This window comes from Centrocercus urophasianus, unplaced genomic scaffold (assembly GCF_019232065.1).
Source record: "Centrocercus urophasianus isolate 14NV4802_14NV808 unplaced genomic scaffold, USGS_Curo_1.0 seq_1012, whole genome shotgun sequence".
Classification (NCBI taxonomy): domain Eukaryota; kingdom Metazoa; phylum Chordata; class Aves; order Galliformes; family Phasianidae; genus Centrocercus; species Centrocercus urophasianus.
The window spans coordinates 2294-25524 of record NW_024884157.1 but is presented as its reverse complement, the minus strand read 5'-3'; the positions used below and the strand labels follow the sequence as shown (position 1 = coordinate 25524).

The 23231-nt window shown below is 61.4% G+C and overlaps 1 protein-coding gene across 5 annotated transcripts in view; it reads left to right on the top strand.

The window, feature by feature from the left end:
- LRP1 (LDL receptor related protein 1) overlaps positions 1–23231 on the top strand; it is a 47583-nt gene that overhangs the window by 22310 nt on the left and 2042 nt on the right. For 2 of the 5 annotated variants that reach the window (XM_042830995.1, XM_042830978.1), the window contains 60 exons: positions 52–216; positions 517–761; positions 837–968; positions 1044–1271; positions 1366–1540; positions 2042–2136; positions 2252–2401; positions 2583–2723; positions 2814–2942; positions 3778–3909; positions 4022–4156; positions 4234–4363; positions 4479–4605; positions 4806–4957; positions 5062–5186; positions 5292–5663; positions 6475–6664; positions 6802–7006; positions 7142–7334; positions 7614–7739; positions 7843–7971; positions 8360–8479; positions 8799–8912; positions 9005–9154; positions 9273–9395; positions 9754–9870; positions 10016–10144; positions 10227–10349; positions 10551–10691; positions 10774–10961; positions 11157–11340; positions 11459–11544; positions 11881–12000; positions 12085–12272; positions 12429–12634; positions 12814–13002; positions 13196–13344; positions 13711–13804; positions 14095–14211; positions 14305–14424; positions 14884–15006; positions 15290–15415; positions 15626–15742; positions 17089–17195; positions 17395–17527; positions 17783–17902; positions 18336–18458; positions 18662–18805; positions 18875–19009; positions 19228–19347; positions 19602–19873; positions 19965–20143; positions 20402–20508; positions 20671–20787; positions 21007–21183; positions 21836–21976; positions 22063–22236; positions 22321–22482; positions 22725–22899; positions 23125–23229. In XM_042830995.1, the coding sequence (XP_042686929.1) occupies positions 52–216; positions 517–761; positions 837–968; positions 1044–1271; positions 1366–1540; positions 2042–2136; positions 2252–2401; positions 2583–2723; positions 2814–2942; positions 3778–3909; positions 4022–4156; positions 4234–4363; positions 4479–4605; positions 4806–4957; positions 5062–5186; positions 5292–5663; positions 6475–6664; positions 6802–7006; positions 7142–7334; positions 7614–7739; positions 7843–7971; positions 8360–8479; positions 8799–8912; positions 9005–9154; positions 9273–9395; positions 9754–9870; positions 10016–10144; positions 10227–10349; positions 10551–10691; positions 10774–10961; positions 11157–11340; positions 11459–11544; positions 11881–12000; positions 12085–12272; positions 12429–12634; positions 12814–13002; positions 13196–13344; positions 13711–13804; positions 14095–14211; positions 14305–14424; positions 14884–15006; positions 15290–15415; positions 15626–15742; positions 17089–17195; positions 17395–17527; positions 17783–17902; positions 18336–18458; positions 18662–18805; positions 18875–19009; positions 19228–19347; positions 19602–19873; positions 19965–20143; positions 20402–20508; positions 20671–20787; positions 21007–21183; positions 21836–21976; positions 22063–22236; positions 22321–22482; positions 22725–22899; positions 23125–23229 (8991 nt within the window). Of the gene's footprint in view, positions 1–51; positions 217–516; positions 762–836; positions 969–1043; positions 1272–1365; positions 1541–2041; positions 2137–2251; positions 2402–2582; positions 2724–2813; positions 2943–3777; positions 3910–4021; positions 4157–4233; positions 4364–4478; positions 4606–4805; positions 4958–5061; positions 5187–5291; positions 5664–6474; positions 6665–6801; positions 7007–7141; positions 7335–7613; positions 7740–7842; positions 7972–8359; positions 8480–8798; positions 8913–9004; positions 9155–9272; positions 9408–9753; positions 9871–10015; positions 10145–10226; positions 10350–10550; positions 10692–10773; positions 10962–11156; positions 11341–11458; positions 11545–11880; positions 12001–12084; positions 12273–12428; positions 12635–12813; positions 13003–13195; positions 13345–13710; positions 13805–14094; positions 14212–14304; positions 14425–14883; positions 15007–15289; positions 15416–15625; positions 15743–17088; positions 17196–17394; positions 17528–17782; positions 17903–18335; positions 18459–18661; positions 18806–18874; positions 19010–19227; positions 19348–19601; positions 19874–19964; positions 20144–20401; positions 20509–20670; positions 20788–21006; positions 21184–21835; positions 21977–22062; positions 22237–22320; positions 22483–22724; positions 22900–23124; positions 23230–23231 lie in introns of those variants that run through there. The other 3 variants (XM_042830986.1, XM_042830970.1, XM_042831006.1) reach the window with 2 other exon arrangements.

Below are 23231 nucleotides of genomic sequence, written 5' to 3'. Positions count from 1 at the left end.
GAACGCGGTGCTGCTGCATCCCCACTAAGCGCTGCCCCGCTGTTCCCATAGGATCCTTTTCTGGACAGATTGGGATGCCAGCCTGCCCCGTATCGAGGCCGCCTCCATGAGCGGTGCAGGCCGACGCACCATCCACAAGGAGACGGGCTCTGGGGGGTGGCCCAACGGGCTCACCGTGGACTACCTGGAGAAACGCATCCTCTGGATTGATGCCAGGTAGGTTCCGGTCCCCCCCTGCCCTGCAGCCCCCGCTGGGTGGTGCCCATCCCCACCCCCCGACGTCTGCTGCGCTGTTCTGCCATTCGTCTGCTTGGCTTGCAGCCTTTGCTCTGTATGGGGTGTTGGTGTCTGTGATGCATTCCAGCCTTTGCTTTGGGTTTTCTCTGCATTGGGGGCTGCGGTGTGCAACGCAGTTCAGCGCTGTGCGGGGCGGTGGCCGCTCACACCCTGGGCTGCTGCTGTTGCACTGAATCCCGTTCTGTGCTCTCACCGCTTGTCCCCATCTGTCGGGCGCAGGTCGGATGCCATCTACTCAGCCCTGTACGATGGCACGGGGCACATCGAGGTGCTGCGGGGCCACGAGTACCTGTCGCACCCCTTTGCTGTCACCCTCTATGGGGGGGAGGTGTACTGGACCGACTGGCGCACCAACACCTTGGCCAAGGCCAATAAATGGACGGGGCACAATGTGACAGTGGTGCAGAGGACCAACACGCAGCCCTTCGACCTGCAGGTGTACCACCCCTCCCGGCAGCCCCTGGGTGAGCCTCGGTGGGGTGGGGGGCACACTGGGATGGGGGTCCTTGTGTGTGTGTGACGGCCCGTCCTCTCCACAGCGCCCAACCCCTGCGAAGCCAATGGAGGCAAGGGGCCGTGCTCCCACCTCTGCCTCATCAACTACAACCGCACTCTGTCCTGCGCCTGCCCCCACCTCATGAAGCTGGACAAGGACAACACCACGTGTTACGGTGTGGCCGCGGGCGCTGGGATGCGCTCAGCCCCCCCCCAGGGCTGAGGTCCCACCAAATTCCCTCTTCCCACAGAGTTCAAGAAGTTCCTGCTGTACGCACGGCAGATGGAGATCCGCGGCGTGGACATCGACAACCCCTACTACAACTACATCATCTCCTTCACCGTCCCTGACATCGACAACGTCACCGTGGTGGATTACGACGCTGTGGAGCAGCGCATCTATTGGTCCGACGTGCGCACGCAGACCATCAAAAGAGCCTTCATCAATGGCACCGGCGTGGAGACCGTCGTGTCTGCGGGTGGGCGCGGAGGAGCTCTGCCCGCGGGGCAGCCCGTCGCTCCTGCACGGCCCGTGGAACCAGCTGACCTCTGTCCCTCCCTGTTGCTTTTCAGACCTGCCGAACGCTCACGGCCTCTCTGTGGATTGGGTTTCCAGAAACCTCTTCTGGACCAGCTACGACACCAACAAGAAGCAGATCAACGTGGCGCGGCTGGATGGCTCCTTCAAGAACGCCGTGATCCAGGGGTTGGATAAACCCCACTGCCTGGTGGTGCACCCCCTCCATGGGTACGTGTGGGGTCTGGGAGCATCAGAGTGCCACCGTGGGCACACGTGAGAGCGCAGCTGACGCAGCACACGTGTGGTTCAGGAAACAGGTTGTGCACCACGTGTGTCAGCGCATGTGGGAGGTGTGAGAGGGGGAGATGGGTGCAGGTGGTGCTTGCAGGGTGTGCAAGAAGGTGCAGGCTGCGTTCTGGTGCGTGCAAGCACGGAGCGTGTGTGAGGAGCAGGGTGCCAACGTGCATGTCCCAGGAGTGTGTGCACAAAGCTGCAGCAGCGTGCATGGCGGTTTGCAGGGATGGACTGCAGGTGTGACCCAGCTCCATCCCCAGGGATGGAGCTGTCAGCCTGCACCTGTAGGTACTGGGTGTAAGGGTGCTGACTTGGGTGCTGGGCTCTAGGCTGGGTGCTGGGTGCTGGGTGCCAGGCTCTGGGCTGACACACACAGGCGTGGGCCATCTCTGCGGGGCTCAGCCCCCCTCCCAGCTCACCATTCCCTCACTGCAGGAAGCTCTACTGGACGGATGGGGACAACATCAGCGTGGCCAACATGGATGGCAGCAACCGCACGCTTCTCTTCACCAACCAGAAGGGCCCTGTTGGTATGGGTGTCCCCCTACATCGCCCCAACCTAGGGGCTCCCATCTCCTCCGCCAGCACCGCCCTCCCCTCCCGATGATGTCAATCCTTTTGACACCGCTGCTCCCTCATCCCCAGGTCTGGCCATCGACTACCCTGAGAGCAAACTGTACTGGATCAGCTCCGGCAATGGCACCATCAACAGATGCAACCTGGATGGCAGCGACTTGGAAGTGATTGTGGCAGTGAAGAGTCAGCTGAGCAAGGCGACCGCACTGGCCATCATGGGTGAGAGCTGTGGGATGGGCTGCAGGGTCCTGGCCTTCCTCCTGGCCTTCTGCTGCTCCCTGAGACTGGGCACAGCCCCTTCCCTCCATGCCGTCGCCTTAAAGCTGCGTGGAGCCGTGGCTGTGCTGCGGGGGGAGGAGGGGATGGGGAAAGCTGCTGCAGCTCCTGACCCTGCACGCAGGGGACAAGCTGTGGTGGGCTGACCAGGCCTCGGAGAGGATGGGGACCTGCAACAAGAAGGACGGGACGGAGGTGACGGTGCTGCGTAACAGCACCACGTTGGTGATGCACATGAAGGTGTACGATGAGAGCATCCAGCAGGGTGAGCGGCCGGTGGGGGCTGCATGAAGTGGGGGGGTCCTCGGGGGGCGCCCACCCTGCATCGCTCCTCACCCTTCACTTCCCCATCCAGCCGGGATAAACCCCTGCAGCGTGAACAACGGCGACTGCTCACAGCTGTGCCTGCCCACCTCGGAGACCTCGCGTTCCTGCATGTGCACTGCTGGCTACAGCCTGAAGAGCGGGCAGCAGTCCTGTGAAGGTCAGTGCTGCTGTGCCCATGTCTGTGGGGCAGCCCTGGGGCTCAGCGCCGCATGGAAGGGGCGATGGAAAGCGTGGTGTTGTGTTGGCTTTGCTCCCTGAGGCGCTGAAGTCGCTGTGCAGTCCCAGCCCTGCAGCTGTGAGTGGTCCCCCCAGCTGCTCCCAAAGCTCTACCTCATTTTCCCACTGTCATCCTTGGAGAAAAGAGAGCCCTCCCCCATGGTGCTCAGTGCCAGCACCGCTCAAAGGCTGTTTGTGTGCGCAGTGTTCTGTCCTTTTGGCTGGCGCTGGCGGAGTTATGGCACCATCTGGGTCAGGGTAGGGATGGAATAACAACACTGCCCTGCCGTGATGCAGCGCTCTGTGCCAGCACTCAGCTGGAGGTGGCAGCCGGGAGGGGGCTGGCTGTGTCTGTCTGTCTGTCTGTCCTGGACCCACAATGCAGTCAGTGCCCCATAAGGAGCTCTGGGGGTCAGCATGGCTGTGTGAGGCCCTGAGCTGGGGGTGCAGTGCAGACCTCTCTGGGTGCAGCCCTGGTCACAGAGCGAAGCCAGGAAGGGCTCTGTTGCCGTTCTCTGCTGCTGCCCCATGGTCAGAGGCCCCATCCCATCCCCAGCTGTGCCGATTCTCAGTTTAGAGTGTCTCCTTCCCTTCCTTTACTCACAGCAATCCCATCCGGGTTGTGTGAGGGCAGCTTTTCCCCTCTGCGTTCACCCTCTGTCCGTGATCAGGCAGGGGTGTGAGCAAAGCAGAGGCATGAAGGACGTCCCCCTGTTGGTGGGCGTCTGTCGGTGGGATGTGCCCAGCGCTGCCCTCAGCATCCCCATGTGCTGCAGGCGTCGGCTCCTTCCTCCTCTACTCTGTCCATGAGGGGATCCGTGGCATTCCTCTGGACCCCAATGACAAATCAGACGCCCTTGTTCCGGTGTCGGGGACCTCGCTGGCCGTGGGGATCGACTTCCACGCAGGTGAGGTGTGGGCTGTGCTGCGGGGCTCTGGGTTGGGGAGGTCGGTGCAGCTCCTGTCCGATCGCACCCCCGGCTCCCATGGTGGTCGCTGACGTGAGCCCGCTGCCTGCAGAGAACGACACCATCTATTGGGTGGACATGGGGCTGAGCACCATCAGCCGTGCCAAGAGGGATCAGACGTGGCGTGAGGATGTGGTCACCAATGGCATCGGGCGCGTGGAGGGCATCGCCGTGGATTGGATCGCGGGTGAGTGGGGTCTGCGTTGAGGGGGGGAACTGTGGGGCAGTGGGGGGTGGGTGGGCGCTCACAGATCCTCTGTGCAGGAAACATCTACTGGACAGATCAGGGCTTTGATGTCATCGAGGTGGCCAGGCTGAACGGATCCTTCCGCTACGTGGTCATCTCCCAGGGGCTGGACAAACCGCGGGCCATCACCGTGCACCCAGAGAAGGGGTGAGGAAATGCACGCTGTCAGTGGCCCGGGGGGTGGGTCAGCTGCCGGGGGGATGGATTGTGGTCGGAGGGTGCTGCCAAAGGGCCCTGCGGTCACACTGCTGTGTCCCTGCAGGTATCTGTTCTGGACTGAGTGGGGGCAGTACCCCCGCATCGAGCGCTCGCGCCTGGATGGAACCGAGCGGATGGTGCTGGTGAATGTCAGCATCAGCTGGCCCAATGGGATATCTGTCGACTACGAGGTGTGTGTGGGGAGGAGAGGAGCGTGCGTGGAGGGTCTGGTGCCTGTGCTGCTGGGCGCTGTGGGACCACTCGGACCCTTCTCCATCCACCCAGCAGCCCACGGCTGTGCTTTGAGCCTTGAGATGGGGTGGAGGTGTGGGGCTGCCTTGGGGCTGGCCCCGTCTGCGCTCTATCGTGGGATGGTTTCTCCTCTCCTCAGGATGGGAAGCTGTACTGGTGTGACGCACGGACAGACAAGATTGAGCGGATAGACCTGGAAACGGGCGAGAATCGTGAGGTGGTGCTGGCCAGCAACAACATGGACATGTTCTCCGTGTCAGTCTTTGAGGACTACATCTACTGGAGCGACAGGTGGGCTCCCCACAGCCAGCACTGCTGGGGAGGCTGGTGGGGATGGGCTCAGAGCAGAAGTCCCTGCTGGGGCCGAGCCACACCATGACCGGTTCCTGTTGTAGGACCCATGCAAATGGCTCCATTAAGAGAGGCAGCAAAGACAACGCAACCGAGTCGGTGTCCCTGCGGACGGGCATCGGCGTGCAGCTCAAGGACATCAAAGTCTTCAACCGCGCGCGGCAGAAGGGTCCGTCGGGGCTGGGTGCCCATGGGGCCGGGCGCGGGGTGGGGGGGGGCACGGTCGGGTTGCTGCACCTTCAGGGCAGAGATCTGAGCTCCTCTATCCACCCAGGCACCAACGTCTGCGCTCAGAACAATGGTGGCTGCCAGCAGCTGTGCCTGTTCCGTGGCGGGGGGCAGCGGACGTGCGCCTGCGCCCACGGGATGCTGGCTGAGGACGGCGTCAGCTGCCGCGACTACGATGGCTACCTGCTGTACTCGGAGCGCACCATCCTCAAGAGCATCCACCTGTCGGATGAGAACAACCTCAACGCTCCCATCAAACCCTTCGAGGATGCTGAGCACATGAAGAACGTCATCGCTTTGGCCTTCGATTACCGCTACGGCTCCAAAGGCAGCAACCGCATCTTCTACAGCGACATCCACTTCGGTAACATCCAGCAGATCAACGACGACGGCACAGGACGCAAAACCATTGTTGAGAGTGAGTATCCCTGGGGGCTCAGACCCCACTATTCTCAGCCCCCCTTCCTCCCGAGCTGCCACATGTGTTGCCTGAGTTTCCCTTTCCCTGGTTCACATTGGAGTTGGCCTTGGTGATCTCTGCGGGTCCCTCCCAGCACTGGATGTTCTGTGACTCTTTGGTGTTTGGAGTGACGCTCGCTGAGCTCAGCTGGGAATTCTCAGCCTCCTCTGTGGCAGAGGCCTTGGATGTCAGGAGCAGTCGCAGTGCTCCCTCTGGCACAGAAAGCACATCACGAGGCTCAGCCATGCACGTGGGTGTGCTTTGCTCCAGAAACACGCTGCAGCAGATTTGGGATCTGCTCTGTTTGCACTTCATGGCCAGGCAGAGCCGTGGGGGCTGAGCAGACCTTACCCAGCCCAGCCCTCACCTCCAGCCCTCGCTTTGCACTCGCTCGGTTTCCTTGGCTCCCACAGCTGTAGGGAGGTCTGCCGCTGTTGCTCTGCATCACCAGGGAGAACCTCCAGCGAGGGTTATAAACGCTCTCACTAATGAGTGTATTTACATTTGGCACTCGAGGTGGCTTTTATTACTGAGACCAGGAGAGCGGGTTCCATCTCTCACTGCTACTTCATTAAAGATTTTGTTGATCATTAATGGGGAGGAGGGCTGGGTGTGCAGCTCAGGTTCCTGGCTGAGAAGCTGGAAGGAAGGATTTCCATGCTTTGTCCCCAGTGTGTCCCCTCAGACTCAGTTCTCCCATCCCTCAGAGCAGACCCCCCGTAAGCTTTGGACCCAAAAGTGCTCACCCCTTGCCATCCTCTCCCTGCAGACGTGGGCTCGGTGGAGGGCTTGGCGTACCACCGTGGCTGGGACACGCTGTACTGGACGAGCTACACCACCTCCACCATCACCAGGCACACTGTGGACCAGAGCCGCCTGGGGGCCTTCGAGAGGGAAACGGTGATCACCATGTCGGGGGACGACCACCCTCGTGCTTTCGTGCTCGATGAGTGCCAGAAGTGAGTGGAGGAGGGGTGCGTTGGGCCAACACATTGATGGCAGGGAGATGGGGATCACAATGGCACCTTCCCCTTCCCCTTCCCCTTCCCCTTCCCCTTCCCCTTCCGTTCCTTTCCTTCCTTCCCTTCTCTTCCAGCCTGATGTTCTGGACCAACTGGAATGAGCAGCACCCCAGCATCATGCGTGCCACCCTGTCTGGTGCCAATGTCCTCATCATCATCGACCAGGACATCCGCACACCCAATGGGTTGGCCATCGACCACAAGGCTGAGAAGATCTATTTCTCTGATGCCACGCTGGACAAGATTGAGCGCTGTGAATATGATGGGACCCATCGCCATGTGAGTGGGGGGGGGGAAGAGTGGTTGTGTGTGGGCAGGCAGATGGGGCAGGCTGTGTTTGTTTGGGGCAGGCTGTGTTCGGGGCTGTCCCACAGCCAGGATGCTTCGTGTTTACGGCTCGCCAATGTCCTGCAGGTGATCCTGAAATCAGAGCCTGTCCACCCCTTTGGCCTGGCTGTTTATGGTGATTACATCTTCTGGACGGATTGGGTGCGCCGTGCCGTGCAGAGAGCCAACAAATATGTGGGCACCGACATGAAGCTGCTGCGCGTTGACATCCCCCAGCAGCCCATGGGCATCATTGCTGTGGCCAACGACACTGACAGCTGTAAGGATGCCCTGCAGAGAATGTCCAGCCGTCCTTCCTTCCTGCCCTGAGGTTGTTCCTTGGGGACATCCCAATCTCCTGGGGACACTCAAGCTCTGTGCAGGCTGAAGAGAGAGAATTCACCCCATTTGTGCTCCTGCTGAGCTCTGGGGAGGATGGACACCCCCAACCCCACGCATCCCCTCACTGAAGTGCCTGGGGAGGATGCCGTGCCTTCCCCACCCCCACCAGAGGACGCAGGGAAAGAGCTGCTGAGTGTGCCTGCTCTGTCTCTCCTAGGTGAGCTGTCCCTGTGCAGGGTGAACAACGGCGGCTGCCAGGACCTGTGCCTGCTCACCCCCAAAGGACACGTCAACTGCTCGTGCCGTGGCGAGCGCGTGCTGCAGGAGGATTTAACTTGCAAAGGTGGAGGGGAGGTGGAAGCTGACAGCCGGCAGGAGGGGATGGGGTGGAGGAGAAGGGGCTCCTCTCCTCCCGGCAGCACTGACCCTCCTTGCGCCCCTCCCAGCTCTGAACTCCACCTGCAACGTGCATGATGAGTTCGAGTGTGGCAACGGCGACTGCATCGACTTCAGCCGGACGTGTGACGGCGTGGTGCACTGCAAGGACAAGTCGGATGAGAAGCAGTCCTACTGCAGTAAGGTTCCTCCTCTTGCTGCTTCGCTCATCCCACGCGTGCACCCTGCTCAGCTGGCGGGGCTCCTGGCTGCTGGCTGCCAGCTCACATCCCTCTGCTGCTCTGCATCCCTCTTTGCCCCAGAGCTGGGACAAAGCGGCTGGGCTGTGAGGTCTGCAGAGCTGCCCTAATTCTGGAGAATGGGACTCCCTGAGCTTTCCCATTTGGGTCTGCAGCACCCTTGCTCTGCAGCAGCCCTTGCTTTGCAGCTGGGGACGATCTCTGCTGCAAAAAGCCAAGCTTAAATCCAGGAATCCATTTCCTTACTCTGCTTGTGCAGTTTCTCCTCTGTTGAAGGGTCCCACGTCGCTGGCAAACCCCCAACACTGACAGCCCCGCTCTCTCGCAGGCAGCCGCAAATGCAAGAAGGGTTTCCTGCACTGCATGAACGGGCGCTGCATCGCCAGCCGCTTCTGGTGCAACGGTGTGGACGACTGCGGGGACAACTCGGACGAAGTGCCGTGCAACAGTAAGGGATGGCTGCCCGCCAGGGTGCTGTCAGCTGCCTGGGATGGGGACAGAGGCGTTTGGAAGGGGTTACCTTCAGCTCGACAGGAGGGCTGAGCGGAGAGTCAAGGTCTAAATTGGTTGTGCTGCTATCAAACACAGAGCGGGGAGGGAGAGCTCTGCAGGCACCGTAGCAGCACTCAGAGCTGCCTGAAAGTCAGGGCTGGGGGAGCACGGGGTGATGGCGGCATGCGGTGTGACCACGGTGGGTGGGTGTGGAGGAGCAGCAGGGTGGCCGTGGGTGCTGGGACCCCCACCCAACCTCACCAACCTCATTGCAGAAACCAGCTGCTCTGCCACCGAGTTCCGCTGCCGTGATGGGAGCTGCATTGGGAACTCAAGCCGTTGCAATCAGTTCATCGACTGCGAGGATGCTTCGGATGAAATGAACTGCAGTGAGTGCCCTGCATGCGTCCCGCGTCCCCACCGCCCCCAAGCGCTGTGTGCCAGAGCTGCGGCCATCGGCTTACGCTGTGCCTCCCCGCAGCCGCCACTGACTGCAGCAGTTACTTCAAGCTGGGAGTGAAGGGCACCACATTCCAGAAGTGCGAGCACACTTCCCTATGCTACGCGCCCAGCTGGGTGTGCGACGGGGCCAATGACTGCGGAGATTACTCAGACGAGCGCAACTGCCCCGGTGAGAGCTCCCAGCGTGGGCATGCATCGCCGCTGAGCGCATCTTCCTTTGGAGGGGCCCATATTCGGTCAGGGGGGCCCACACTGCTGTTCTCACGGCTGTTTTCTTCCCACCCCAGGTGGGAGGAAGCCCAAATGCCCGGCCAACTACTTTGCCTGCCCCAGCGGGCGCTGCATCCCCATGACGTGGACCTGCGACAAGGAGGACGATTGCGAGAATGGAGAGGATGAGACGCACTGCAGTGAGCGGCAGGGTGGGGAGAGCACGGGGCACAGTGGGGGGAGAGAGCAGAGGGGCCCTTCCTCCGAGATCCCACAGCCAGGGAGCAGCCCCCAGTGCTCTTTGTGCCCTTATTCCACAAGCCTGGACCTCTCCCTGTGAGCAGAGCAGATCTGCTTGCCCAGCACTTGTGCGTGCCCACGGTCACTTTAAGGGTGCTTGGTTGCAGCTCTTGGAGTTACTTTTTATGTTCCAACTTCCCCTATCAAACCTCATATTGAAGCCGTCCCAGCTCTGTACCGGGCTCCCACATCACTCTTCCTTCCCAGCACGGTGCAGGGTTGCTGCCCCAGCCCTGAGCCCCTCCTCTCCCCTCCCAGACAAGTTCTGCTACCCCGTGCAGTTTGAATGCAACAACCACCGCTGCATCTCCAAGCTGTGGGTGTGCGACGGGGCCGACGACTGTGGGGACGGCTCTGACGAGGACAGCCGCTGCCGTGAGTGCTGCAGCCCTGCTTCTCCACCACCGCCTCCCTGCACTTCTCTGCCCTCCTGCATTCTGCACACCCTGGAGCACGAGGGCTCCTGGCCTGGAGCGCAGCCTCTCCATGAGCGGCTCTTCCCCGATTATCCCTTCTCCAGGGCTGACCACGTGCAGCACGGGGTCCTTCCAGTGCCCAGGTACCTACGTCTGTGTGCCAGAGCGCTGGCTCTGCGATGGGGACAAGGACTGCGCCGATGGGGCCGATGAGACCCTCGCTGCTGGCTGCTGTGAGTCCCCCAGGGGGCTGGGGAGGGCGGAGTTGGAGGGAGGACATGGAGAGCAGGGACTGAGCACACCGCGTCATCCCAGTGTACAACAACACCTGCGATGAGAGGGAGTTCATGTGCGGGAACCGTCAGTGCATCCCCAAACACTTCGTCTGTGACCACGACGACGACTGTGGCGACGGCTCCGACGAATCCCCGGAGTGTGGTGGGTGCTGGGGGGGGCTGGGGTGAGCGGGGGTTGGTGATTGAGCAGAGGGAGTGGCTGCAGGAGGGCACCCACCGTGCACACAGGCGCCGCTCACTGTCTGGGGAGTGCAGAGGTGCCCGCAGAGCCCTCCTTGCCTGATGGTCCCCAGGGGGCGGTGGGCAGGAGGATGGCCGCGCTGATGCTGTCTGTCACCAACAGAGTACCCCACCTGTGGCCCCCATGAATTCCGCTGTGCCAACGGCCGTTGCCTCAGCAACAGTCAGTGGGAGTGTGATGGAGAGTTTGATTGCCACGACCACTCGGATGAGGCACCCAAGAACCCGCGCTGCAGCAGCCCAGGTGCCCACGGGGCCACGTTTGGGTCCGAGGTGTGGGGCTGCCCCACCGCTTGCACTGACAGCCGCCTCTCACTCTGCTGCAGAGAGCAAATGCAACGATTCCTTCTTCATGTGCAAGAACGGGAAGTGCATTCCAGAAGCTCTGCTGTGCGACAGCAACAACGACTGCACTGATGGCTCCGATGAGCTCAACTGCTTCATCAACGAGTGCCTCAACAAGAAGCTGAGCGGCTGCTCCCAGGAGTGCGAGGACCTCAAGATTGGCTACAAGGTAGGGGTCCTCTGGAGCAATGCTGCTGTGCCTCCCAGACCTCATAGCACGAGTGCCGCTCCTGCTCTGTGCTGCAGCATGCACGGTGCTCTCAGCCCATGCCCCCGTGTGCAGCTCTCCCCTCCTCCTGTCTGCATGCACCTACCTCTCCCGTGGGTGCCCGGCCGTGTCTGACATCCCCAATGCCTCCTGCAGTGCAGATGCCGTCCCGGGTTCAGGCTGAAGGACGATGGGAAGACGTGCATCGACATCGACGAGTGCTCCACCACCTACCCCTGCAGCCAGAAGTGCATCAACACCCTGGGGAGCTACAAGTGCCTGTGCATAGAGGGCTACAAGCTCAAACCCGACAACCCCACCAGCTGTAAGGCTGTCACAGGTGAGTGGGCTTTGAGGTGGGGTGCTGCTGGTGCTGCAGCCCCTGGCAGTGCTCTGTGCCTGGTGTGGGGAGGACCCACAGAGCAGGTCCTGACCCAGCTTCTGATCCCTTTGTGCAGACGAGGAGCCCTTCCTCATCTTTGCCAACCGGTACTACCTGCGGAAGCTCAACTTGGACGGCTCCAACTACACTCTGCTCAAGCAGGTGGGGGGCAGGAGGGCAGTGCTGGCCTGTGGGGTGCAGTCTGCAGCTGGGGGGGTGGGTCCAGCATGCACAAAACCTGCCGGCATGAGGGTCTGGGCTCCTAGCTTCCCACAGGCAATGGGCTCCGTGCACATGAGCTCTCACTACGACAGTGCAGGAGGTACTGTGCAAACAGCTCTTGTGTGGGGACCTTGACAGGTCAGGGTCTGCACAGCAGTTGTGGGTGCTTTTCACTTCTTCGCTGCCGGGACTGGAGGGGCTGCTGGGGGCTCATGAAACCCCCCTGATCCTACACCAGCAGGTGAAACTGTTCGGCTGCTTCCTTCTTCCTCCCAGGGCCTGAACAATGCCGTGGCTCTGGATTTTGACTACCGGGAGCAAATGATCTATTGGACAGATGTCACCACACAGGGCAGCATGATCCGCCGCATGCACATCAATGGCAGCAACGTCCAGGTGGGGGTCGGGGACGGCTGCTGTGTGCAGCTGGGAGGGGCTGCTGCCTGCCTGATCCCAACGCGTTGGTTTTTCTCTCTCCAGGTTCTGCACCGCACCGGGCTCAGCAACCCCGATGGGCTGGCGGTGGACTGGGTGGGGGGCAACCTGTACTGGTGTGACAAAGGCAGGGACACCATCGAAGTGTCGAAGCTGAATGGAGCCTACCGCACCGTGTTGGTGAACTCGGGGCTGCGTGAGCCGCGGGCGCTGGTGGTGGATGTGCAGAACGGGTGAGAGCCTCTGGGATCTGCCCAGGGTGGGGGCTGGTGGTCCTCTGTTGTGCTGGGAGGGGGGGTTTTATCCCCTGGCTCCGCAGGACCCCCAGCAAGTTGTGTGTGTGCTTTGGACTGGCTCAGACCCGCTCTGCTCTACTATTTCCTTCCCAGTTACCTGTACTGGACAGACTGGGGGGACCACTCACTGATTGGGAAGATTGGCATGGATGGCACTAACCGTAGCGTCATTGTCGACACCAAGATAACGTGGCCCAACGGCCTCACGCTCGACTACATCAACAGTCGCATCTATTGGGCAGATGCCCGGGAGGACTACATTGAGTTTGCCAGCCTGGACGGCTCCAACAGGCACACAGGTGAGAGCTGTGCGGCCCTTCTGGGCCTCAGCAGGGTCCTGAGGTTCTGAGCTGGAGCCTGGGTTTGGGGTGGGGTCCCCAGTTCCCAGTGCTGGCTCCCAGCAGAGCTGACCCTGCTGTCGAAGGCAGGTGGGGGGCTGCAGGCTGCCCCTTGCTGAGCTGCCCTCTCCCCCACGCAGTGCTGAGCCAGGATATCCCGCACATCTTTGCGCTCACCCTCTTTGAGGATTACATTTATTGGACCGACTGGGAGACCAAATCCATCAACCGAGCCCACAAGACCACGGGTGCCAACAAGACGCTGCTGATCAGTACTCTGCACCGCCCCATGGACATCCACATCTACCACCCGTACCGGCAGCCCGATGGTGAGCCGGGGGCTCTGAGGAACAGCGCAGGAGGGCAGACTGGGCACACGATGCCCATAGGGTCTGGGGGTGCCAGGCAGGGAGGAGCGGGGCACAAAGGCAGATGTGTGCTGTGAGTGGGGACCTGCAGCTGGGGGACAACCCAGGGCCTCCCCTTGGCTCTGACTCAGCTCTCTCCCTCTCACTTTCCCAGTTCCAAACCATCCCTGTAAGACCAACAACGCCGGCTGCAGCAACCTCTGCCTCCTGTCTCCGGGTGGAGGGCACAAGTGTGCGTGTCCCACCAACTTCTACTTGGGCAGCGATGGCAAGACCTGCGTCTCCAACTGCACGGCCAGCCAGGTAGCACCCCACGTGCGCACACTGTTCCTGCACGGTTTTGCTGTGCTCAGTGCAAGCACCGGTGCAGGTGCGGTGCGTTGGGCTGAGGTGCATGCAGGACTTAGGGTGCGGGCAACACCTCCCTCCTGTGGCACTTCACAGCACATACAGACTGTGGCTGTGTGTGGGGTGCAGCTTTGGAGGGATGCTGCCCTCCCCATGGCCCAGAGGTGGGACCCAGGGTTAGTGCAGGTCGGGGCACTGAGGAACTGTGTGGGAAGGGACAGCGCAAAGGTCAGAGCCCTTCGCAGAGGAGGTTCCTTGGGGTCTCCGCATCTGGGGTCCCCTTCTGACTTGCCCTCGTGGACTTGTTCTGCTTTGTTGCAGTTTGTCTGCAAGAACGACAAATGCATCCCTTTCTGGTGGAAATGCGACACAGAGGACGACTGCGGGGACCGTTCGGATGAGCCCGAGGACTGCCGTGAGTGCTGCGCTCCTGAAAGCTCTGCTGCTGCCCTGCCTTGGGGACAGCACTGGTGAAGAGGAGGGTCACCACACTGGAGCTCAGTGCTGTACTTTGTCTTCCCAGCCAGGGCTGTTGCCCCATGGAAGTCAGCAGCCTTCTGCTGCCCCTTTGTAGCCAGCAGGAACCATTGCTCTGATTGCTGAGCCCCTGCTGAGGACCCCAAAGAGGGGAAGGAGGCAGGTTAAGGTTTACCCTGGAAGTGCTCCCCAGAGCAGACGTTTCACACTGTCCTCCTCTCCCCACAGCTGAGTTCAAGTGCAGACCAGGGCAGTTCCAGTGCTCCACCGGGATCTGCACCAACCCGGCCTTCATCTGTGATGGAGACAACGACTGCCAGGACAACTCGGATGAAGCCAACTGTGGTGGGTTCTCCCGCCTCCTTGCGGCCCTCGAACCCCGGTGAGGCTCCAGCAACCTCATAAAGCACCATTCCCATGGTGCCACCTCCTTGGCAGATATCCACGTGTGCCTGCCCAGTCAGTTCAAGTGCACCAACACCAACCGCTGCATCCCCGGGATCTTCCGCTGCAACGGTCAGGACAACTGTGGAGATGGAGAGGACGAGAAGGACTGCCGTAAGTGGGCTGGGATGGGGACAGTGTGGGAGTGAGAAGCTCCGTGTCTTCAGGTATGGCCTTTGCCTGCTCTCTGGGAATGGAGTTTTCTCCTTCCCCTGCTTTGCTCAGAGCTCTGTCCCCCCGCTTACTGATACCACTGTTTCCTGATAGAGCCTGAATCCTTGCATCTGTGAGAATGGCAAATTTAATATTTACTGTAGCTCTGCACTGAGCCTACTGCTCAGCTGGGGGAGCTCGTCTGCCCTTCTCCCTGCCTCCCTGGGCTGCCCAGAGGAGCAGACAGAGGAGCCTTCTGGGGCTTTTCTTCCCATCCCTCTTGTGCACATCGTCACCAAGCACGCCTGCTGCAATGCCCAGAGCATCTGCAGGATGGATTTGGTGGGGTGGTGTTGTGGGGTGGAGGCTGGCAGAGCCCTGCCTGTCTGCTGCCTCCCCTGACTCTGCCTCCTCCTGCAGCGGAGGTGACGTGTGCCCCCAACCAGTTCCAGTGCGCCATCACCAAGCGCTGCATCCCCCGCGTTTGGGTGTGCGACCGCGACAACGACTGCGTGGACGGCTCTGACGAACCTGCCAACTGCAGTAAGAATCCTGCACAGGGAGGATGGGGGGGAGGTCCTGGCCCCTGGCGGGCTCTGCTGAAGCAGCAACGTGTGTGGGTCTGCCCGTGGGAGCCGAGTCCCTGCTTGGTGCCTGCGGATCCGCTGGCATTGGAGGCTGCAGGCAGAGCGGCTCTGTCTGGATCTGTGCTTTGGTGACGCTCTTCTGGATCCTTCCCCCTCAGCTGCAAGGGAGCCCCGAGGAGAAGAGACAGAGCAGTGCTAATGCCCCCTCCCCGTATTTATGTCCATTTATTTCTCCCCAGCACAAATGACGTGTGGCGTGGATGAGTTCCGCTGCAAGGACTCAGGAAGGTGCATCCCAGCACGCTGGAAGTGCGATGGGGAGGATGACTGCGGGGATGGATCCGATGAGCCCAAGGAGGAATGCGGTGAGTGAGGGCTGGGGTGAGGAGGTGAGCCCGGAGGGTCTCCTGCGTTCCCCCATCCCCAAAGGCAGCGCCGCACTGGGTGCTGCGGGACGTCTGCTCCTCCTGAAGCCTCCTGGATGTGGGAGGGCAGCGAGCAGCTCTTCCTGCTGGCTCCTGCTCGCGCCTGCTGTGTGGGCGATGCTGATGCATGCCTGTCTCCATCCCTCCCAGACGAGCGCACCTGCGAGCCCTACCAGTTCCGCTGCAAGAACAACCGCTGCGTGCCGGGCCGCTGGCAGTGCGACTACGACAACGACTGCGGGGACAATTCGGACGAAGAGAGCTGCAGTACGTGCTGCCCTCCCACCTTTGCTAACCCACGAGCTCAGAGCAGGGGGGCACCAAGGCTCCCCCACAGCCCCCCAGCTGCTCGTGGCCCAGCTCTGCACCGGGCGGGGAGCGTGGGGCCGGTTGGGGCTGGTGCTTGGGAGCAGCGCTCTGCCCTTGGGCAAAAGCTCCGCGGGTGTGGCTGATCGCCCCACAAACTCCAGGAGCTCTGGGGAGAGGCCAGAAGTAGTGACAGATGGGAGGAATGGGCCAAAGCCCGGCACCTCGTGGGCAGCAGTGCCCTCCCAGCACCTGCAGGGCTGACGGACGGCGCTGTGATGGAGCAGGGCACGCTGCAGAGCAGCTCGGCTTTACGCCAGCTTCTTGCACTTTGGCTCCAGCTTGGCAGGCAGTGCCCTTCGAGGTGGTTTGGGTGAGGCTGTGCAAATGCATCACCTCCGGGAGGGGACTGAGGTCTGTCTGCAACGAGCTGGACCCAACTCACAAACCTGGACGTGCAGGAGGATGGCTGGTTTGAGAAGCAGCAGCAGAAGCTGCAGCCCCTTAACGCGCTGCTGCTTGTTAGCGGAGCTGTGCCAGCACTGTTCTTTGGAGCAGTGGGGACTGGGATGGTGCGTGGCCAGTGTGATCCGTGGGGTGGTGGTGGTGATGACCAGGACCCCTGTCCCCTCCCTGCTGCCCTGGGAAGGCACTGGGGCTGGCAGACGGCCCTGCAGACGCAGCCCCTCCTGTGCCAGCCCACTTGCCCACGCACCTCTGTCTCCCTACAGCCTCCAGAGTGTGAATTTTTTCTTTTCTGTTGTTTTCATGTCGTGTTTTTGAGTTCGTGCCATTTCACTTCATCTTATGTTTTTTTCCATTTTCACACTGTCGTTATGGGGCGCTCAGAGGTAGGTTCCTGCCAAAATCTTTTAATTCCATGTACATTCTCTTTAAATGAAGACATTAAGTTTCGAGTGAGGGCAGAGGGGCTGGGACCGGACCAACCCCGGTGGATTTGCAGAGCGTCAGCAGCAGCATCTCCTCCGCAGTCAGGATGGGTCCAGCCCTGCTCCCTGGCACCACCAGGGCCCACGCATGGCTCAGTCTTGGCCCCGCAACCTGTGACCCTCTGACACTCTGGCTGTACCCTCTTTGTTCCCAAACGCCCCCTGTTGGCTTCTGCTCTCCCAGCGTTTGCCTAGTGCATCCTGCACCTCTGGGCGGGGGCTCAGCCCCAGTCCCCAGCTGTGTGCCTGTGCTGTCCCCAGTGCCGTGGGATGCAAACATCAGTCGGGCTGTGCTGTCTGCCCCAAGGCTGCCACTCTTGCTGCCGCACTCAGGGCTGCCCTGTGCTCTGTCTCCAGCGCCCCGGCCCTGCTCTGAGAGCGAGTTCTCGTGTGCCAATGGCCGCTGCATTGCCGGCAGGTGGAAGTGCGATGGGGACCACGATTGCGCTGACGGCTCTGATGAGGTACGGCGCCGGGGAGGGGAGCAGCACCCCATCCTGCCCTCAGGTGGCAGCGGGGACCCCTCACCCCAGTGCCTGCCCCTGGACGAGGCTGTGAGGAGCTGGGGGCTGAGGGCCCAGCCCTGGCTGCCATTATGGGGCAGGAAACGACCACAGCCTGGGCTGTCCCTGCTGACCACCATCCCTGGACCTTTCACTGCAGAAAGACTGCATACCCCGCTGTGAGTTTGACCAGTACCAGTGCAAGAACGGGCACTGCATCCCCATGCGCTGGCGCTGCGATGCTGATGCCGACTGCATGGATGGCACTGATGAGGAGGACTGCGGCACCGGAGGTAACGGCAGCGCCGGGGTCACCAGCTGTGCTGCGGATGGGGCTGAGCACCAACCATGACAGGTTGGCTGCGGCCTATCTCAGGCCTGACTCGGGCCTGCCTGAGGCCTGACTCAGCCCTTCCTCTGGCCTGACTCGGGCCTACCCGCGGCCTAGCTGCAGCCTGACTCAGGCCTAGCTGTGACCTAACTCGGGCCTGCCTGCGGCCTGATTGTGGCCCAACTGAGGCCTAACTGTCCTCCCTGCACTGCTGCAGTGCGCACCTGCCCCCTGGACGAATTCCAATGCAACAACACGCTGTGCAAACCGCTGGCCTGGAAATGTGATGGGGAGGACGACTGTGGGGACAACTCGGATGAAAACCCCGAGGAGTGCTGTGAGTGCCGCTGCCTCCCTGCTCCTGGTGGTGTCACCGCCGTGGCCCTGCCAGGCGCAGGGGGGAGGCAGGGCTGGGGATTGCTGGCTGCCGCAGGCGCAATGAAAAGATGGAGCCCCTCTGCTCTGCACCTTTAGTGGTGCTGGGAGGGCAGGGGGGCTCCTCTCGAGAGTGGCCTCACAGATGGGTGGGTGTGGGGCTGGAACTTGGGTTCAGGATGAGGCTGGTGGGGCAGAGAGGCCGTGCCCTGCTGTGGTGCCACCAGCAGCTGATTGTCTGCTTCAGTCTCTTTGCTTTAGTCTCTGGAGTCCGCTCACGTCTGTGGGACTCCCTGGGATCGGGCAGAGGCCGAGCAGCAGCTCGTGACCAGCGTGACAGTCTGGCCATGGCGTCTCCTTTCACCGTCACCATTTGTTTCTGTTTGCTGGTGCAGTGAAATTCCAGTGTCCCCCCAACAGACCGTTCCGCTGCAAGAATGACCGGGTATGTCTGTGGATCGGTCGGCAGTGCGATGGCATTGACAACTGTGGAGACAACACGGATGAGAAGGACTGCGGTGAGTGCAGACCAGGCTGGCTGCTGGCCTTGGGCTGCTCCCTGCAGGGTGCTCGGCTTGGCTTCGCCAGCTACTCCTTCCCCGGAGTTGGGGGCAGCTGCAGGCACTGCAGGGTCCTCCCCAAGCTGCTCTCCCCCTGCTACGCACATGGGGCCGGGCACCCAGAGCCCCCGGGCATCACCATGCTGCCCGTACTCCCACAGAGTCCCCCACGGCCAAGCCCAAGAGCTGCAGCCAGGACAAGAATGAGTTCCTGTGTGAGAACAAGAAGTGCATCAGCGCCAACCTCCGCTGCAACTTCTTCGACGACTGCGGGGACGGCTCTGATGAGAAGTCCTGCTCTCACGGTGGGTGCGAGCAGGGGGCTGGGGGGCACTGGGTGGCTGTGTGGGTGCTGACCGTGTCTCCCACCACAGAGCACAAGTCGTATGACTGCATGACCAATGCCACCATGTGTGGAGATGAGGCCCAGTGCATCCAGGCGCAGTCCTCCACATACTGCACATGCCGCAGAGGCTTCCAGAAAGTTCCAGACAAGAATTCCTGTCAAGGTACTTCCTGCTGCTGAAGGTCATGTTTATGGCTGCTTTTCACCCTTAGGATGCATCTTGGTGTCTGCAAAGCGGATGGGGTGTTGGAAGTGGTGTCCTCAGGGCACAGATGTGGGGCCTGGGGGCTGGTGGAGGTTCTGTGCACTGCGAATTCAGACCCCAGGACTGAGTCTGGAAACACCGCCTGGGCTCCCTGACCCCACGTCCCCTCTGCCCAGATGTCAATGAGTGCCTGCGCTTCGGGACCTGCTCCCAGCTCTGCAACAACACCAAGGGCTCCCACATCTGCAGCTGCGCCAAGAACTTCATGAAGACTGACAACATGTGCAAGGCGGAAGGTCAGGAGGGGATGTGGGTGTGCACGAACCCTGAGCGTGCCGTGCCGTGCCGTGCCGTGCTGCAGGACTCTGCGCCTGATTCCTCCCCCTCCCCCTTTGCTCTGCCTGTCCTGATGGGATGCTGGCCCCGACCCTGTCAGCATGTCCCATCCATCTGTCCCTCCCCAGCCCAAAGGAGTTGAGCACCCAGTCCCATGCCATGGAGCCTGGCTGACTGCAGCTCCCTGGGCATCACTAATGACTCCTCCCTGCAGGTTCGGAGCACCAGATCCTCTATATTGCTGACGACAACAAGATCCGAAGCATGTACACCTTCAACCCCAACTCAGCCTACGAGCCGGCCTTCCAAGGTGACGAGAACGTGCGCATCGATGCCATGGACATCTATGTCAAGGGCAACAAGATCTACTGGACCAACTGGCACACGGGCAGGATCTCGTACTGTGAGCTGCCCGCCTCCTCTGCTGCCTCCACAGCCTCCAACCGCAACCGGCGCCAGATCGACGGCGGCGTCACCCATCTGAACGTGAGCTCCATCCCCATGTGCTGCGAGGAGTGCAGTGGGGCGGCCAGCCCTGACCCTCTGGCTCTGACCTTCCTCCTGCTGCCCTCCCCAGATTTCCGGGCTGAAGATGCCACGGGGCATTGCTGTTGATTGGGTTGCTGGGAACATCTACTGGACGGACTCCGGGCGGGATGTTATTGAGGTGGCACAGATGAAAGGCGAGAATCGCAAGACGCTGATCTCGGGCATGATTGATGAGCCTCATGCCATTGTGGTTGATCCGCTTAGGGGGTGAGCCTCGAGCCCTTTCCCTCTTACCCTCGATCCTACTCTCACCCTGCTTCCTTACCAACACACCCTTCTGTGGTGGAAGCTCCCTGTACCCCAGGGCTGCGCTCTTTGTCAGGTGGGAGGTATCTGGGGTCGGCTCGCCCTGCTAGGATGGTGCTGGGAGGAGGCTGACGGTTTCTCCTCTGCTGGGGTGGGGGCTGTCCTGCCCGTCCCCTTCGTACTGTCCTGCTAGCAGTGACCTGCCCGTGTCCTTCGCAGGACTATGTACTGGTCAGACTGGGGCAATCACCCCAAGATCGAGACGGCCGCAATGGATGGGACGCTGCGCGAGACCCTGGTGCAGGACAACATCCAATGGCCAACAGGTGAACTGAGGGGCTCAGGAGCGCCAAGTGGGAGGGACACGGCCGGCTTGTGCTTGGAAAGCTCAGCTTGGCTGTGGGTAGGGCAGGGTAGTGGGTGGCCGTGCTGCTCAGCGGGGGTTTGGGGTGGGCTTTGAGCCCCCCTCATGGCTGTGTGTGCACCAGGCCTGGCTGTGGACTACCACAATGAACGGCTGTACTGGGCTGACGCCAAGCTGTCCGTTATCGGCAGCATCCGGCTCAACGGCACCGACCCTGTGGTGGCCATCGACAACAAGAAGGGTGAGCAGAGCACTGTGGGAGCAGCAGGGAGGAAGCTGACCTGTGCAGGGGTGACATCCCCGGGTTCCCACCTGGGTTGGGTCCCACCTCTTTCAGGATGGGAGACCCCAGCCCACCACCCATCTGCAGCCTCTCCTCAGCCCTGCCCACGGCAGCGCCTGGCTGGCCGTGCTGCCTGCCCCTGTGCTGACCTCACGGGTCCTCTCCTCGCTTTCTCAGGGCTGAGCCATCCTTTCAGCATCGACATCTTTGAGGATTACATCTATGGGGTCACCTACATCAATAACCGCATCTTCAAGATCCACAAATTTGGGCATAAATCTGTCACCAACCTGACGTCCGGCCTCAACCACGCCACCGACGTGGTGCTCTACCACCAGTACAAGCAGCCGGAGGGTGCGTGCTGGCCTTGGGCCCCCCCTGCTTTTGGGGGAAGGCACGTGATCGCTCCTATGAGGAACGGTTGAGGAAACTGGGCTTGTTTAGCTTTAGTAAAAGAGCTCGGTAAAGAGAAGGCATGGGGAGGCCTCACTGTGGCCCTCCAGTACCTGAAGGGAGCTTATGAAAAGGATAGGGAGCGGCTGTTTACGAGGGTGGGTAGTGATAGGACAAGGGGAATGGTTTTAAACTGAGCCAGGGGAGGCTTAGGTTGGATATGAGGAGGAAGTTTTTCCCCAGAGGGCGGTGAGGCCCTGGAACAGGTTGCCCAAGGAGGAAGGGCAACCTGGAAGCTGGATGTGGCCCTGGGCAGCCTGGTCTGGTTGACGACTCTGCAATTAGCGGGGGGTCGGAACTCAATGGTCATTGTGGTCCTTTGCAACCCAGGCCATTCTGTGATTCTATGATGATGTGGTAGAAAAGGTGAGGGGAGCAGGGGGGGACTGAGCCAAGTTGGGGTTGTAGGGGGTGAGGGGTTCACGTTGGCCAGGGTGCAATGGGAAGCCGCCAGTTGGTGACCCAAAGGCACTGGGTGCAGTAGGGCTCGGACAGCTGTAGTGCTGTGGGGCGGCACTGTGCCTCACTCTGTGCTGCCCCTTCTCTCTGGCAGTGACCAACCCTTGTGACCGCAAGAAATGTGAGTGGCTCTGCCTGCTGAGCCCCAGCGGCCCTGTCTGCACCTGCCCCAACGGCAAACGCCTGGACAACGGCACCTGCGTGCTCATCCCCTCCCCCACCGCCTCCGCTGTGGGTAGGTGCTGCTGTGGGGGGGATGAGGAGGAGGAGGATGGAGGGGGCTGTGCGGCACAACCCTGCTCACCTCCCACCCAATCCCAGTGCCCACCACCGACACGTGCGACCTGGTCTGCCTGAATGGGGGCAGCTGCTTCCTGAACGCCCGCAAGCAGGCCAAGTGCCGCTGCCAGCCGCGCTACAATGGGGAGAGGTGCCAAATCAACCAGTGCTCAGATTACTGCCAAAACGGGGGTCTGTGCACCGCTTCCCCATCCGGTGAGTGCCGTGGGGCTGTGAGTCTTCGGAGGGGAGGGTGGGTTACGCGGGCAGACAGATTGCTGTGATGGCTCTCGTTCCCAGGCATGCCCACCTGCCGCTGCCCCACCGGCTTTACGGGGTCCCGGTGCGACCAGCAGGTGTGCACCAACTACTGCCACAACAACGGCAGCTGCACAGTGAACCAGGGCAACCAGCCCAACTGCCGCTGCCCACCCACCTTCATCGGGGACCGCTGCCAGTACCGTAAGTGGGGGGGTAGAAGGGGGGTCCTACACCTGGGGAGGACTCGACACAGGTTGGACGCTGAGCTGCTGGAAGGGAGCTCTGCAGAGAGGACCTGGGGGCAGCCAACAGCTGCCCATGGGCTGAGCATGTGCCAAGAGAACCATGGGACCCTGGGGGGGCTCTGCACAGAGCATGGCCAGCAGGACGAGGGGGGGTTATCTCCTCTTCCGCCCCCACCCTGAGCCCTCTGTGCCCCACAGAGCAATGCTTCAACTACTGTGAGAACAACGGCGTATGCCAGATGACCAAGGACGGTGTCAAGCAGTGCCGCTGCCCACCGCAGTTTGAGGGCGTACAGTGCCAGGACAACAAGTGCTCACGGTGCCAGGAGGGCAAATGCAACATCAACAGGCAGAGCGGAGAGGTGTCCTGCATGTACGTGCCACGGTGCTAGGCAGAAAGGAACGGAAGGGTGAAGGGATGTGAAGGAGCCTGCATGCCAGGGATGGAGGGTGAGGGGGGCGCACACCCACAGGATGCTGCTTGGTGCGGCTGGGGCCCAGGGCTGGCATGGAGCGAGCACTGGCAGGACTTTTGGGGGGCCTGTGTGGGACTGGTGGCATCCCTGGGTGTCCGTGCACTGAGCTGGGTGTCCCACAGCTGTCCTGATGGCAAGATAGCACCCAGCTGCCTGACCTGTGACAGCTACTGCCTGAACGGAGGCACCTGCTCCATCAGCGACAAGACGCAGCTGCCCGAGTGCCTGT